The sequence below is a fragment of the Gavialis gangeticus genome, unplaced genomic scaffold (assembly GCF_001723915.1).
Source record: "Gavialis gangeticus isolate Ggan-Ray unplaced genomic scaffold, GavGan_comp1, whole genome shotgun sequence".
NCBI classification, from domain to species: domain Eukaryota; kingdom Metazoa; phylum Chordata; order Crocodylia; family Gavialidae; genus Gavialis; species Gavialis gangeticus.
This window is the reverse complement of record NW_017729032.1, coordinates 35,001,979-35,017,009: the sequence shown is the minus strand read 5'-3', so window position 1 is coordinate 35,017,009 and position 15,031 is coordinate 35,001,979. Positions and strand designations below refer to the sequence as shown.

The following is a 15,031-nucleotide window of genomic DNA, read 5'->3' as shown; positions in this document are numbered from 1 at the left end:
CTTTGGCACACATGCCAGGGGTTGCCAATTCTTGTTATATAACAGCCATAACATTGTATATGTAGCTTGAAATGCAATCTCTTTGAAGGGAAAGATTATCTGCAGCCTATAAATAAAGAGTAAAAAAGTAAAACATTTAAGAGTGCTTTAAGTATTTAAAATTTATCGTAAGTCATTTCTAGTTTCAGTGTCAGAGCAAAGATTGCTAGCTGTCCCATGGTAGGTTTGCTCGTGTATGCAAACTTTACTATCAAAGCACGAAATAATATGTACTCCCCTTTCCAACAACACTGTGAAAGGCTTGTGGGCATATATAACATATTATCAACTGAAGAAGCAAAAACCCTGTGCTTTCACTCTGTGTAAAACTTTATGCAATTGCAATTAAAAAATGCAAAACAGCAGTGCTACTGGTTTAGAAGAACTGAATTAACTAGAAATTTTTGCAATGTTTTGCCTGTGAGCACGCTGATTTTACATGATTTCTACAAGTGATATTATATCTTAATTTCCATCCAGGTATTCAAGAACTGCAGCTTAAAAAAAATACTTACGAAAATAGATCAAACCACTGCTGTTTGGTGACAGATTCCTGGCGCAAAAGCTTCAGAACAATGGGGCGCATGGAATCCCATTTGTCTTCAAATTGAAGTGAACCTTTATTCTTTACAGAAAGAAACAAAAAACAAAATTTAAATGCAAGTCAAGTAAAAATGAATCCAAGTCTGTTATGACAGTTGGAGCTTTTTTCACATTTGCTAATATATCCTTTTAACAAAAGTTAGGAATTACTACAGCAATAAACTAAGCAAGCAAATGGCTATACAATACTAAATAAAATTCAGACAAAAACTTCAGAATTATGAACCACTTTAAGGAACTGTAAAAGTTACTTTTCCACACACATTAATTTTAAATGTTTGCCAAGAAAACATTAATATATAAATTAAATGATTGATTGTATATGAAACAATAAGTCAAGCTTATACTAAGAGACAAACTTAATATTGCTATTTAAATTCTCTAAGGATTGCAGAATTCCACAGACTGCAGTTTAATTTAATAATTTAATATATTATGAGCTCTTCATTATCATGCATTTGCACCATCTGAAGTACCCAGGTCTTTTTTTTGCAGGGGAATAAGATGCCACACGTACTTTTCTATCAGTGAGAATCTTACCATCCTGGTCTCAGTAAGTTAGAGATATATAACAAAATCTGTATTGTATTCAGAATACAGTAGTAATGATGAATATATTTTAGCCATTAGATGTGTCACACATTTTAATGATTTCAAACTATGAATATTTTGTGATATAGCTATTAGGATAAGATACCCAAATGCATTTTAATAGACTTAAAAACCATTTACAGATATTATACAGTTCTGATATTAAGAATGACAGTCTTAACTCCAGAGGACCATGGTTTACTAAACGTTTAATTCAATCAGTCTTGAGAGAGAATGCAACAGAAACATACACTTCTCCATAAAAACCTGAGTAGAGAAATCAGGAAACTTAAAAAAACAAAACAACCCTCCCCCACCCCACACACAGCAACAACAACTCAACTCCTTGTTGGATACATTCGAGAATCAGGGGAAAACATAGTACAAACTATAACTCCAGTCTTATTTTTTCTGATCTTGGAGTAGCATTCAGAGTAAGAATCAATATAAACACGAGGCACCGAAATATCATATAGAATATATTCTGTCTGAGGGAGCTTACAAGTAAAAAAATTAAGAAGTTTGATACATTCTTGACAGACTCAGTCACCAGTGTGGCTTAACCCAGGGAATCTGGATTTTCTTGAGAAGTTCTGTATTAATTATTCAGAAAATTATCATGAAGCAAGTACCCATGCTAAAATGCAACATGTGGTTTTCTCTAAGACCCAGACTACTCCCAAGAGTACAAAATTTAGTGGAAGTGACAGTTCTCTGAAATTAAATTACTTCTGGCTAAAAAAATTATTTGGCAGTTTTGAGATTGACCACTTACAGCATGGCAAGTCAGAGCACATTCATGCTTTCTTAAAATGGTTAATCTTTCTCAATATTACACCAAACGCTCTGCTCTCCCCATAGGTTGGGTGTCCTTGTTGCGCTGCATTCTTATTTAAGAAAAAAATTGTTGCTATAGGAACAGTTTCCTATCTTGAAGGTTTAGGAGTTACTGTCCTTCAGATTTCTACAGGCTCATTCCTCTATCAAACCACCCAGGAAACCAACTTCTTAAGACAGCTGTTTCATTAGATGACACTGAATTATTTTTTCTTCTTTTGTATAGAGGTAGGTCAGTAAATATTCATACTAATAACCCTACTGTTACTTTATATTTTAAATAATTCTTTTAATAACCACAAAAATTACTAATTGAAAGGTATTCAACTTCTTGGGCTCAGTGGACAATGCAAATTATAATCCAGCCAGATCCTGTTACAGCAAAGGTGCGCAGAGCATAGTTTAAAGGAAAGCAATACAAGGATGGTTTACAATCACATAACTGCTGCATATTTTTTTGCACCTTCTACCCCCCTCTTACCCCCCACCCCAGTCCCAGGATCACCATGTAGGGCTGTATCCAAGCATAAATTAAAGCAGGGCCAAAATAGCAGCCAGGAACTGGCAACCATACTTTTTTTCCAGGTACACAGACTACACTGGTAGCACAAAATGGTGGATGTGGAGGAAGGAAAAAGGATCATCTGCATCAGGGGTGTCAAACTCAAGTGGGTTGGAGGGCTATCTTCCAGGCCTGTACGAAGCAGGAAGTATGTGGCACTGTCCCAATTCAATTCGGCCAATTCGGATCCAGAGATTTGGCCATAAACTATACAGGCAGGAGTCCTTCACATTGGACACAGCTTCCTCAGGCTGGTAAGTCTGCTGCGGGGGGCAGAGGGAAGGAGGAAGGGGGGGCAGATCAATGCCCCCACAGCAAGGGAGGAATTGGACAAGCTGCCCAGTTGGGGGGGGGGGGGGCGGGCACGGCTACAGGACTCTGGGAGCGGGGTTCCCACCACTGCACGCTGCTGGTCCGGGATCTGCTCTTCCAGTGGCTCCTCCGGTGGAGAGCTGCCAGTCCAGGAGGGCATGGCAGCAGGTGTATGACCCCAGATCTGCATGGGGGAGGCTGGGCTGGGCTGGGCTGTGGTGCTGGGAGCAGGGGTTACACCCTCCCACCACTCAACCAGCCAGGGTAGGAAGGCGCAGGACAGTGCCACTGCGCTGCTTCAGATAAGCCGCTCCAGCCTCCCAGACAAGCTGAGGCTTTGCCCCAGCTGGGCAAGCAGTGGCAGGGCATGGGGTCAAGTGCACGCACCTGGACCAGGCAGGGCCAGCAGCAGGGGTTACGGGGAATTTCAGGGTGGCTGCAGCCCCCTCATAGCCCCCGCTCCACTGAAACTCTGCAGGGTGGGCAGAGCCAGGGCTGTGCTCTGGGCTGCAGCTGGGGCTAGCCTCCTGGAGCGCAGCCCAGCTTGCCTTGCACAAATCCAGGGGCACATGCTTGCTCCCATGCCCTCCAGGACCAGCAGTACACAGAGATCTGCCCCACCCCCCATGAACGCCTCAGTGGCGTGGCTATGGGGGGTAGCAAGTGGCAACTGCCCGCAGACACCACCAGCAGTGTCAGCGGCAGGAGGGCAAAGGCAAGCGGCGACCACCCACAGATGCCGCTGGCAGCGGCCTCTCTCAGAGGGTGCATGTGCACACAAGTGCAACCCCTACGTTTTGCCAGTGCCTCCCCACGCTCCTTCCCTCCCCCCTCCACCCACCACAACAGACTTAACAGCTGGAAGCAGCTGTGTCCAGCATGGTCAAGGGCTGCTGCCTGTTTAAGTCTCTGGCCAAATCTCCGAATCGACACTAAATCCCTCCAAGTCAATTCGGGAGCTTCCAAAACGATTCAGATCTTTTAATAAGGCTTCCAAATCTATTTGGATTTGGAGATTCAGCCGCTGAATTGGGCCGAATCTCCTCCAAACTGAATCGACTACTGGAACTTTGCACAGCCCTACTATCTTCTGTCCTTTTCAGGTGCTTGCAGGCCGCACCCCAGCAGCACCACGAGCAGAAGTGGCGATCCCAAGGCAGCAGCTAGCACCCTATGCATAAGACCTTGTGCCACCACAGCCAGAGTCAGGGCTCTGGCTATGGTGACAGGATTTCCCATGGCAGCAGTCCATGTGCTAGTGTGGGTGGCAGCCCCAGCAGCACCACAGTCAAGTACTACCGTCACTGTTGGAGCCCTAGTTTTGGCTGCAGTGGCAAAGTTTCCTGCAGCAGCAGAAAACATGCTGGTGAGAGCTGAGGTGCTATCAACCCAAACATCACCATCGTTTGACGCTCTGCCATCAGGGAGCTTTCACTGGGGCACAGGTAACCCTAGCAGTACTGTGGTCAAAGGCTCCACCACAATGTCGAGCTCAGGCTTTAGCCATAATGGCAGGGCTTCCCACAGCAGCTGCCAGATCCCCAGCACTGCAGGCAGAAGCCAGTGTCTGCCTCTCAGTGGAGTGCCGACAGACAACCTGACCAGTACTGTAGGGTCCCACAGCAGCAGCTCACATCCTGGCGAAAGCCAGGACACAGACAGCCCCAGTGTGACTGTGGGTAAACCAGTAGGCTACAGCCAGGGTCTAGCAGGTGGCAGGGCTTCCCATGGTAGCAGAGAGAACTCTGGTGAGAGCCAGAAGTGCAGGCAGCTCCAGGGGCTTTTGCCCCAGCTTTGATAACAATGGCAGGGCTTCTGCCTACAGTGTTATCTCCCTGAGGCAGTGGCTACCACTGTGGGCAGCCCCCCCACATCACAGCCAGAGCCACGGCAAAAGTCTGCAGGGTGAATGACTCGAGTCAGTGGGCCAGATCTGGATGGCAGGCCTTGTTTGACGTCCCTGATATACATTAAAGCAGAACTCCCACTAGGGTGATTTTCCAATATCAGGCAACAAGAAGGATCTACCTGCAGTACAGTACAAAGCACCTATACCGTGCTGGAGACTCAGGCTCAGTTCAATATTCACAAAGGTACACAGACATGCTGATGCTGGACTCTGGTATCTAAATCTGGAAACAGAATTGACAAACTTAAGAGTCTTGATTCCCTATACTTTAAAAAGGGAAACGTTTAATGCCCATGATCAAGACTCAAAACACCCAGCACACTGAATGAGGAAATCCCTAAGCTACACAAGAACCACCAAAGAGTTGTACCTGAAATCTTCTGTCTACCAGTTTTTTCTGCCTACGCAAGACAGATTCCAAACCCATAAGCCTCTCAGGTTGAGGAAGTTCCAGCCTACATCTCCCAATACCCAGGAGAATGTCCCAGCTTAAAGACCAGGGTGGGATGGAAATATTTTCCCCACCTCTTCTTTTGAAGCTGCGCCACTGCACAGAAAGGAACGGGGCTCAAGAAGAGTAAACATGACTAGCCAAGCAATAAGGATACCCATCTATGATGGGAGAAGTCTTAGGTTCTCATTTTTGCTTCAGGGACTGCTTTGGCATTAGTATAGTTCAATAAAATACAGAAATAGACCGTGAACCAGGAACTAGAACCCAAGACTCCCTTACGTCAGGTAAATGTCCTTGTATTAAGGGGTTACCAAGTCTCGCTCCCTCTCTGACATGGAGGCTCTTGTATTCTCTCTTACAGTGGCCCAACTTCACCAAGATGCATGGAGAGTACTTTTCACACTCAGCACAGCCTAGCCTCCAGCCTGACTGGTAAAGGCTTCTCCTGGAAAGTGGGAGATATGGATTTGAACCCATTCAAGCTGAGAAAAATCTAAAACCAGGGCAAGTACTCTATTCATTACGCTATTATGTAGAACAGTGGTTGTCAACTGGGGATACATGTACCCCTAGGGGTACTTAAAAAGGTCCTAAGGGGTAAGCAGACCTAATATGGCCAATAAATGGTGTATGCACGCATGCAGCTGCAGCACAGCATGCAGGCAGTCAGAAGACCAGCCAGGTTCCGCTGCTAAAATGTGGTGGTGAGGAAAGCGGTCTGCGGGCAGCAGATTGAGGCCCCAGTGGTGGGGGAGGGAGTAGGGCTGGGGCTGCCCAGCCAGGGTGGACGCCAGACTAAACCGTGTGGAGGGCAGCTCCCATAGCTATGCACACCCTGGGAGCACATGGGGGGTGCGTGCCCCCCGGTTCTGTGTGCAGGGCAGGTGGCAGCAGTGCTAGAAGCCGGGCTTCAGCCTCCCCAGAATTTGCTGTAGCCCCCTCCCAGCACTGCCACTGCCTGCCCTGACCGCAGCCCGGCCCAGCCCCCACTGGGGGGAGCTGGCACTGACCCCAGCCCACCCTGCCCTGCATGCAGATCCAGAGACACATGGCCCACATACCCTCCTGGGGTGTGCACAGTGGCAGGAGCCACCCCTCCCCACACCCCCTGGACAAGTCACTCGCAGCCTCAATCGAGCCCCACCCCCACCCCCATGCTCGGGGCAGGTGGTGGTGGCACTGGGAGGGGGCCTGCAGCCACCCCAGCATTCATCATAGCCAAGGTTCCCTCTAAAGTGCATGCATGCATGCCCCTGTGCACACACACAAAAAAAATCTTGCTGCGTATTAGCTTTGTAATGCCACGCACTCTCTCCCAGAGAGAAGCTGGGCTGCAGCTTCCTAGAAACCCGGCGTGCAGTGGAGGCACTGGGGCCGGTAGTCAGTTACCGCCTGGCTGCACTCCATTCTTCACCACGCTGGCATCCCCCGTCGTGAGGTGTGGTGCAGGCAGTGACTCCTCCCTAAGACAAGCCGGCGGGGGGGGGGACAGGGGCTGGGGCCGAGCCGGGCACCACTCAGGCTCCGCTGGCTCCAGAGAACTGCTCCACTTCCCAGCCCCTTTGGGTGAGCTTTGTCCCCATGCAACGTGCCTCCTTGCTGCCTGGTCTGCCCAGTGGCAGGACGCACAAGACTCCATGCTGCTTTCAAAGGCTGCAGAGGCATGGAGGCAGTGTTGATCATTTTTGAAAGAGTGATGAAATCTGCGACATAGATAGGGCAGACCAGGCAGACCTTCAGTGTTTCACAGTACCCGAGAGCTTTACAGAGTATATTAAGTGATGTGATTTATGTCCGTCACATGAAATCCATTCTCTTTTGCATGCTGTCCTCAGGTGGAGAATTATACCTAAACTTTTCTGTTTTGGTAGGGTTTTTTATATTTTAATTTTAAAAAAATAAAATATATATATAATTTAGTATTTCAAGAATCTTTTCTCCCAAATAACGTTGTGAGAATAATTTGTTCAGTGCGCTGAAAGGTGGAGGCGAAACCAACTCAGGAATGGACCAAAGTGGTGCGCTCACAAATCACTAAACCTTAGAGGGAACATTGGTCATAGCCCACCCAGCCCCCCTCCCAGCCCCAAACATAACATGGCCCAGCCCCTGCTGGGAAGAGTCCAACGCTGGCCTTAGCCTGTCCTGCCCCTCGCCTAGATCCGAGGGCACATGCCCGCATGACCTCCCCGGGTGCACGTAGCTGCGGGAGCCACACCCCATGCAGCTCAGTCCCATGCCCCACCCTGGGTGTGCAGTCCCTTCCCCAGTCCCACTCCCTCCCCCATTGCTTGGATGGCCTGCCCTACCCTGCTTGCAAATCCAGAGGCACCCCCCCATGCCCTCCTGGTGGGAGCTACCCCCCACTCAAAACGAGCCTGTGGCTCTGTCCTGCACCACGCTCAGTCTCAGCTATGCAGCCCCAGCCCCACTCCCTCCCTCACCGCAGGGGCCTTGATCTGCCCCTCCCACCTCTTAAAAACAAGAAAAAAAATATAAAAGGGGTACATGAGCTGCAACTTTGAAAGAAAAGGTGTACATTTGTTAAAAAAGGTTGAAAAACCCCTGATGTAAAAAGTTACACCACCACTGCTTCCTCCAAAGGTGCTTGGATGAAAGTAGCCATGGGTGTTGAACTCGATGCTGTTAGACATGCTTAAAGCACATCAAATAGATCAGGGTCCCTAGGGGACTTGGGCACAGGGATGCCTATTTTACAAGTCCCAAAGGGCCGTATGTGCAAGGCAGACAAATGCTTGGCTCAGAACCACTTTGCATGTGAAAGAAAGCTTTCTGGAAAAAACATAGGTTCTAGGAGTTCTTCCAAGAAAATAAGGTGAAGTTTTGATTAAAAGCTTTCTTAGATTTAAGAGCTTACACTCCTCTGTGAATCCTACCCTGAATGACTTGGGAAGAACGTCAGTGGGAACCAGTACCCCTTAAAGTTACTCGGGTCCTTTTTAAAATCCCACTCTTTTAAAGACAAGGAGACTTACACCCTGATAATTGTTACAATATAAAAACAGAATTTTTTTCTGTGTGTGTTACAATCCTGCCCAATTACAGCACCATTATTTTTAAGGAAAAATAATTCTAAGGGCTACCATCCTTTGAATAACAGATTCTGTAGAAATTCTACAGCCTGAATAACTGTAGTAGGCCTGAAGCATCTGTTGGACAACCCCTGCTATCACAAAAAGCCCATTTAGAGTGACCTGAGCTATAATGACCTGACCAAAATCACAACGATGAGATACAATTGTTAACAACCTAAACTTTTCCAACACAGCATGCACCAGTGGTTTTAACCCTTTCATACCACAGAACCATAGAGAAGGGCTGGAAGAGACTTCCAGAGGCCATCTAGTCCAATCCTTTACCTGAGGCAGGATCATTCCTTATCCAAGCAGTCCTACACAATCTAAACTCTACATAAAGACTATGGTTAACCTTGACATAACAAAGGCCTAACACCCTAACATGCCACAGGTAATGCAGGGGAACCCTGATAGCCATCATCCTGCTTCTATGAAATGCTGTCAGTATATGCTCAAGAGATCCCAGGTAGAGGGCCACACCCCTGCTACAGAGGAAGACATAAAGCTCCACAGCTTGTACCAATCTGACCATGGGGTAAACTTCCTTCCTGACCCCAAATGTGGCAATCAGCCTGACCCTGGGCAAAGCCAGGAATCTACGGCTTTGCTCCCAGAAGGAACACTGGCACACCCAAAGTCCCCAGCCTTCACTGTGGCCAACACCAAATGACTCTGAGGAAGGCTTAAAAACACCCTGACATGTAGCAGAAAAGGGAGCAGGGGTGAAAGGAGGGTAGGCAGGGGCAACTACCAAAGCCCAGAAGCACGGAAAATTCCCAAAACAGAGCACAGGCATAGCTACACCTAGATCATCCCTAAGCAGTGGCTATCCAACCCGTTCTTGAACACCTTCAGTGATGGAGAGTTCACAATTTCCCTAGGTAGTCTATTCTACTGCCTCACTATATTTAACAGTAAAAAAGTTTTTCCATATATCCAATCTAAACTTACTTTGTTGCAACTTCAAGCCACTGGTCTGAATTCTCCTCTCAGCAAGCAAGACAGAAAAGGTGCTTTCCCTCTTCTTTATGGCAGCCCTTCAAGAATTTAAAGAGTGCTATCATGTCCCCTCTTAAGTACCTTTTCCACAAGCTCAACATGTCTAGCTCTTTTAGCCTCTCCGCATCTGATTTGCTAAGTCTTTGATCATCTTTATTGGACCATCTCTTACTTCACATCCTTTTAAAAATATGAAGCCCAGAACTGCATACAGTACTCCAAATGAGGCCTAACCTATTACATCTCATGTCTTGCACCTAAAGCTTCTATCGATACATCCCAAAACTGCATCCGTCTGCCACAAAACCCCTATACCCAACTCCACAAGGCGTGTGGAACTGATGCAAAGCCAAACAACCTAACCTGGTAATGGCAGTGTACCTCCTCCAGGCCCACTCCACCATAATCCTCAATCTCTCTGCAGAATCCTTGATGACCTATCCAGAGGCCCATGATTCTGCAGAGAACAGTTTCAAAAGCACCATCATACACAATTCCACTACTGAATTTCACTTTACAGAAAGTCTGAATGGTACATTGTTCTGCTATTAGTCAGTTCAGACAAAAAAAGTCTTACAGTGTGAAATTTCTTCTGAAGGGTCTTTTCTGAAATTAATTTAACAGATCTCTCAAAATCTCAGAAAATTATTTCTATACTCAAAGTGCTGAAATTTTGGAGAGAACTACTTTTTAAGTACAAAATCCTTCAACTTCAATCATAGCGTCACAGCTGATATCTTTACAATGATTTATATTACAAGAACAGCTGAAAGTCCCATATGGTGATATGGCCTTTGTACTAGGTACTGTACAAGAATCCCTGAGACAGAGGCTGCCTTCACTTAAGCTTATAAAAAACTTCATACACAATTTGGTATATTAAGCTGTTTTCACTGCTTGTTGCTTCAATAGAAGATACAAATATAAATGTCTCTAAAAGTCACATTGTCTCTGAAAAAACATTAACAGCTTTTCCTTAGTCAGGTTACTTTGTTACCCTGTTAGTCTGACACCCTAAGTAAGGCAGGGACAGGGTAGCACCTTAGAGACCAACTAGTTTGGAGAAGTATAAGCTTTTGTAGGCAAGTCTACTTTGTCAGATGTCACCTACAAAAACTTATATTTCTCCAAACTAGTTAGTTTCTAAGGTGCTACCCTCTCCTGCCTTTTGCTGTACTTGTGAAATAATCAAAAGGTGGCCTGCTTCATTTGTCAGGCATTTCTGTTCCCAATTAGCTGCTCTCACAGCAGGATTAACCAACTCAATATACCAACTGTTAAGCAGAGTAGGATGAGCCATGCCAGCCATGAGAAACTTGTATTTTCACTTGCAATGTCCTCCCATGCTTTCCTCTGAAACTTCTCCAGCCTGGTCTTATGGATTTGATTTTGGAAGTAGCAAAAAGCCAGTTCAGTACTTGGGTTAAGTGAACAGAGTCTTCCTGCTTTATTAAAACTGTCCTTACTTTATTTCTGGCACAAAATCTCAAAAAGAAATCAAATTAAATATCTCATGCTTTGCGCCTAGTTATGTGAATAAAGCCGATTTCTTTGCTAACGATAGGAAAACATAACTTGAATGTGTTACTATTTTTTATCCAGTGTTTCTGGTAAGACCAAAACAGATGCAAAATGAAATGTATTTTTAAACATTAAATATTCCATTAGAGCTAGCATGACTCGCTAACTAGGAGGACTCATTACAGAATGCTGAATAGGAAACACTATGAGGGGAAGTTCATAGTTTCTTGTTCCCTACCTTATTCCACATGCAGGGTATGATCTAGATTTTCATAGGTGAGACTATAGAGGTACTTAATTTTTTTAAAATTTACTCCCTAATGCCCAAAATAGGCAACGAGTTTCTAAACTTGCTGAACTGCCTGTCACGGAGTTCTAAACCCTTTTATTTATCTCACTGATGAGCTCAGCCATGTTCTTACGAGGACCAAAAACCTGAAAAGACCTCCCTCACTAAAAAAAGCAAAGCAAGAAAGGGCTCCAATTAGGATGGCCCACATACCACTACTAGTCAACACACAGAGTAACGGTGTTGTTGTGTAGTGATATCAGTGAACAAACATTATGCATAAGGGGTATGAGTAGTAGTAGTTTTCAGGTAAAGGAGTATGCAACCAAAAAAGTTTGAAAACCTCTGACATGGACTAAACAGTAATCAAGTACTGGGAGTTTTCAGTGGTCATCTTAGGTCACATCTGAATCAGTGACCTGGAGGCAAATAAAAAAAATGCGGTGTTAGAATCCATATTCTAAAACCTCTGTGAAGTTAATTTTTCTGATAGTCTCTCCCCAGTTAATCCTGCAAATTGAAGTTTGTGAACAAAAGTATGGAGGAGAAAAAAAGGTAATTCAAATCTTTGCTAAAGAAGAATACTCCTGACTAGTCCTGTTTAGATTAGAACTGTTATCAAACTTCATGTTACCAATTGCCACTAATACACAAATTGCTATTCTAATGGTCAGGAATTAAAATTGACTATATAACATTGCAAAGAACTAGAAGTACAAATGGAGTAACTCACTTTATATAAGTGAAGGCTGAGATATATATAAGTGAGGTATTCCATTTGTACTTCTAGCTGTTTGCAATGTTCTGCTCCCCAAATGTCATTCCATGCATTAACAGTTTTAACTTGCCTGGAACATTATTCACATGTCAGCCCTCCTCACAGCCACTACCAGACTGTGACTTCTAAGGTTTCATTTTATCAAGTATCACTGTAGCACCATGCCTTGCTAATAAAGGATTTTTCCCCTTTTACTGCTTTGTAACCTTTCTTTATTGAGAAGTATTACATAGCATATACATAAAAAACTCAGCAGACAGGTTTTAGGTGGCAAGTTATAACAACATTTTTCCAAATCTGAATGTCACATAACATAACACCCCTTTTTATAATCGTGATGCTATGATGCAAAGTAGTACAGTAGAGACATAGGAAGGAGCACAGTACAAGAACCTACATAAAACAGAAACTGGTAAATAAGGCCCCGGCCTAGAAGTCAGGAGACCTGAATTCTATTCTCGGCTCTGCTGCTGACCTACTGTGGGACTGTAGGCAAATCACATCACCCTTCTATGCCCGTTCTTCCTACTCTTTGTCTTATCTGTTTCATCTCTAAGCTCTTTGGGGCAAGGAGAGTCTTCTTCAGTGTACATACAAAGCCCAGCTGTAGTCTCTAAGTGAAACCTGTAAACACCTAAAAAGAGACACACATTTTGATTACTTTGGTGTAGCTGGCAGTTGGGGCTTTTATTTTTACTCAATAATAATAATAATAATAATAATAATATTACTACTGTCTTGTGCCAACCTAAGAGATTAATTTATGGGTGAGATGTATGGTTTAAAAGTGCTTAAATCTAGCCATTGCCTCCATTTCAAATCTAACATGCAATCAATCACCACCTGTCCTAACCAGCAACTCTTACAACTGGTAGTGCAACTACAGTGGTTACCACACAAAGCAGATACGAAGGAGAGTGGGGCTTTAAATGTATGAAGTGGTAATTAATCAGAACTACAAAAAAAGTCTTCATTGCATAACCACAGTTAGCACGAATTATTTGCTGACATCTTAGGAAATCCTTAAGAGAAACAGTCAGCAAGAGGTATCCAAAGTACAGAACCAGAAATATTAATTGAAAGCTGAAGAGTCCATGTGTGTCTGGTGCGGTCCAGGTTGATCAGACAAGAGACAGGGATGAAAGAGAACAGCTGAAACAAGCGGACCAGTAAATGGGATGCGATTAACTACTTAGAGGGAAAGAAACACAAAAGGGCAGGAATTAGGACACAGTTTAAGCCCTATCCTGCAACAGACTTTCGCCTCCATACAGTGCCCTAACTGACTCCAATGAAACTCTGTACCAATGCTACGGCCTGCTTGCACTGACTCTCAAGCCTCGTCTTTACTAGGATTAAAGTAGGGTTAACTAAACCTGACACATTCAATCACATGGTCTTCTGTACATGTCCCCTAAAAAATGCCTGCTCTTAACCTTTTATTTCCTATCTTTTAGGGACATCCCTCCCAATTTCCAGAAAGTTTAAAGAGATATACATATCATATTCTGGAAGCGTATAAATGTACTGCAAAGCAAGCTTCACTTCATGCTAGTATGCTTTATGGAGAACAGTTTGCTAAGCATCAGGAGGGAGTTTCTATTTATTGGATCAAACTCTTGTGCAATTTTGAGCAGTTTTTGTTGCCTCAGTTTCCTCTTTGTAAGAGGCCTTATATTTGGCTGCCTTTTATAAAGCTCTCTCAACTGTTCTGATGAAAAGTTACTACTTAATTTTACTTTTTTAAAAGCACTACAAGACATCAGTAATGCCTCTTTCAGTCATCTATTTCTATACCACCTTTGCCAAGACAGCATCACTGTATATTTAGAATACAACTGCAACTGTTCTTCGAAATGAAGTGTTTATGAAAAAGTCATTACACTACACCTAAGCCTGCTGCCATGCAGAGCTCCCTGAACAGTTAATGCCTTACATTGTGTTCTCACTTAGTAGAAGCATTGTTTTCCAGTAGAATACAGTCAAATCTGGTGGGCCAGATGTCCTTACATCTGCTTAAAGGCTGTGTAATTCTGTTTCCACAAAGCAAGTGTGTCAGTATCCAATAACTCCCAAGCACGCTGCAAGTAACATCACACAGCAAAAGAGCAATGACCAAATGGGACACTCTAGGGGTATCAAACTCATATGGCCCTGGGACAGCATTAACCCCCCTGGATGCTGGCTCCTCTGACACATAGCTCTGGCAGTAAGGAGGAAGGTTAATACTGTCATCATTGCAGACCTGCATCCTCAACAGGGATCCCAAGTTGGGAATCTGGCAACAGGGTAAGCAACAGCAATGGGTAAGCAACCTGGGTTGACCACTACTACTGCCTACCCCACTGCCCACAGGTCTATTTCCACAGGTGGGATCCAGAGACCACAAGAAGCCCCATAGGCTGCGTGACCCACCTCTGCAGGCCAGATTCAACCCACGGGCTACACCTGATACACCGTCCGTACACTATGTGCGGAAACACTGCTCATCAAACCAGTACTCAACTCGCTTCCCATATCCCCAGCATCGCTTCTCAGGAGCCCACCGAGTTTGTGCAACCCCACCCCCCGTGGTTCAGGCGATCCGAGCCACATCCTCTGCCCCTGCCCGGGGAACTTGGCACCCCTTCTCCTCCCGGTGCTGAGCCCCCATGACTCGGCCCTTTCTCAAGAGAAGCCCTGCAGCTGGTCCCCAGTCCTCAAGGCCGCTCCTTCCCCAGCCGAGAGCAGGGCAACGTGCCCCTTGCCCCCGGCGGCAAGTCGCCTAGCACCAGGCGCCGTAACAGGTTGGCAGGGAAGAGCAGGGCTGCAGCTCGGGCCCCCGCTCCCGTGCTACCCACAAAGCAGCTCCCAGAGCCCCTAACCTGCTCGCGGGCCCCAGGCCGGGAGCCCCAGGCCAGGCCGGGCCTTGCAGGCGGCGCTGACCGCGGGGCAGCGGCGAAGCCCGGCCCGGTGGCTCTTTGTTCCCCGCGAGGCCCTGCCCGGCCCGGCTCTCACCTTTAGGAGATTAGACGTCGCCATGTTGCCCCGCGGGCCCCG

The 15,031-nt window shown here is 45.6% G+C and overlaps 1 protein-coding gene across 1 annotated transcript in view; it reads right to left on the bottom strand.

Moving 5' to 3' along the window:
- CUL5 (cullin 5) overlaps window positions 1-15,025 on the bottom strand; it is an 87,977-nt gene extending 72,952 nt beyond the window's left edge. Inside the window, exons 1-2 of the mRNA XM_019524651.1 lie at window positions 14,990-15,025; window positions 555-664 (exon numbers count right to left, since the gene is read on the bottom strand). Coding sequence (XP_019380196.1) covers window positions 555-664; window positions 14,990-15,013 — 134 coding nt within the window. The 5' untranslated portion in view covers window positions 15,014-15,025. The remainder of the gene's footprint in view (window positions 1-554; window positions 665-14,989) is intronic.
- Between the last annotated feature and the right edge of the window lie 6 nt (window positions 15,026-15,031).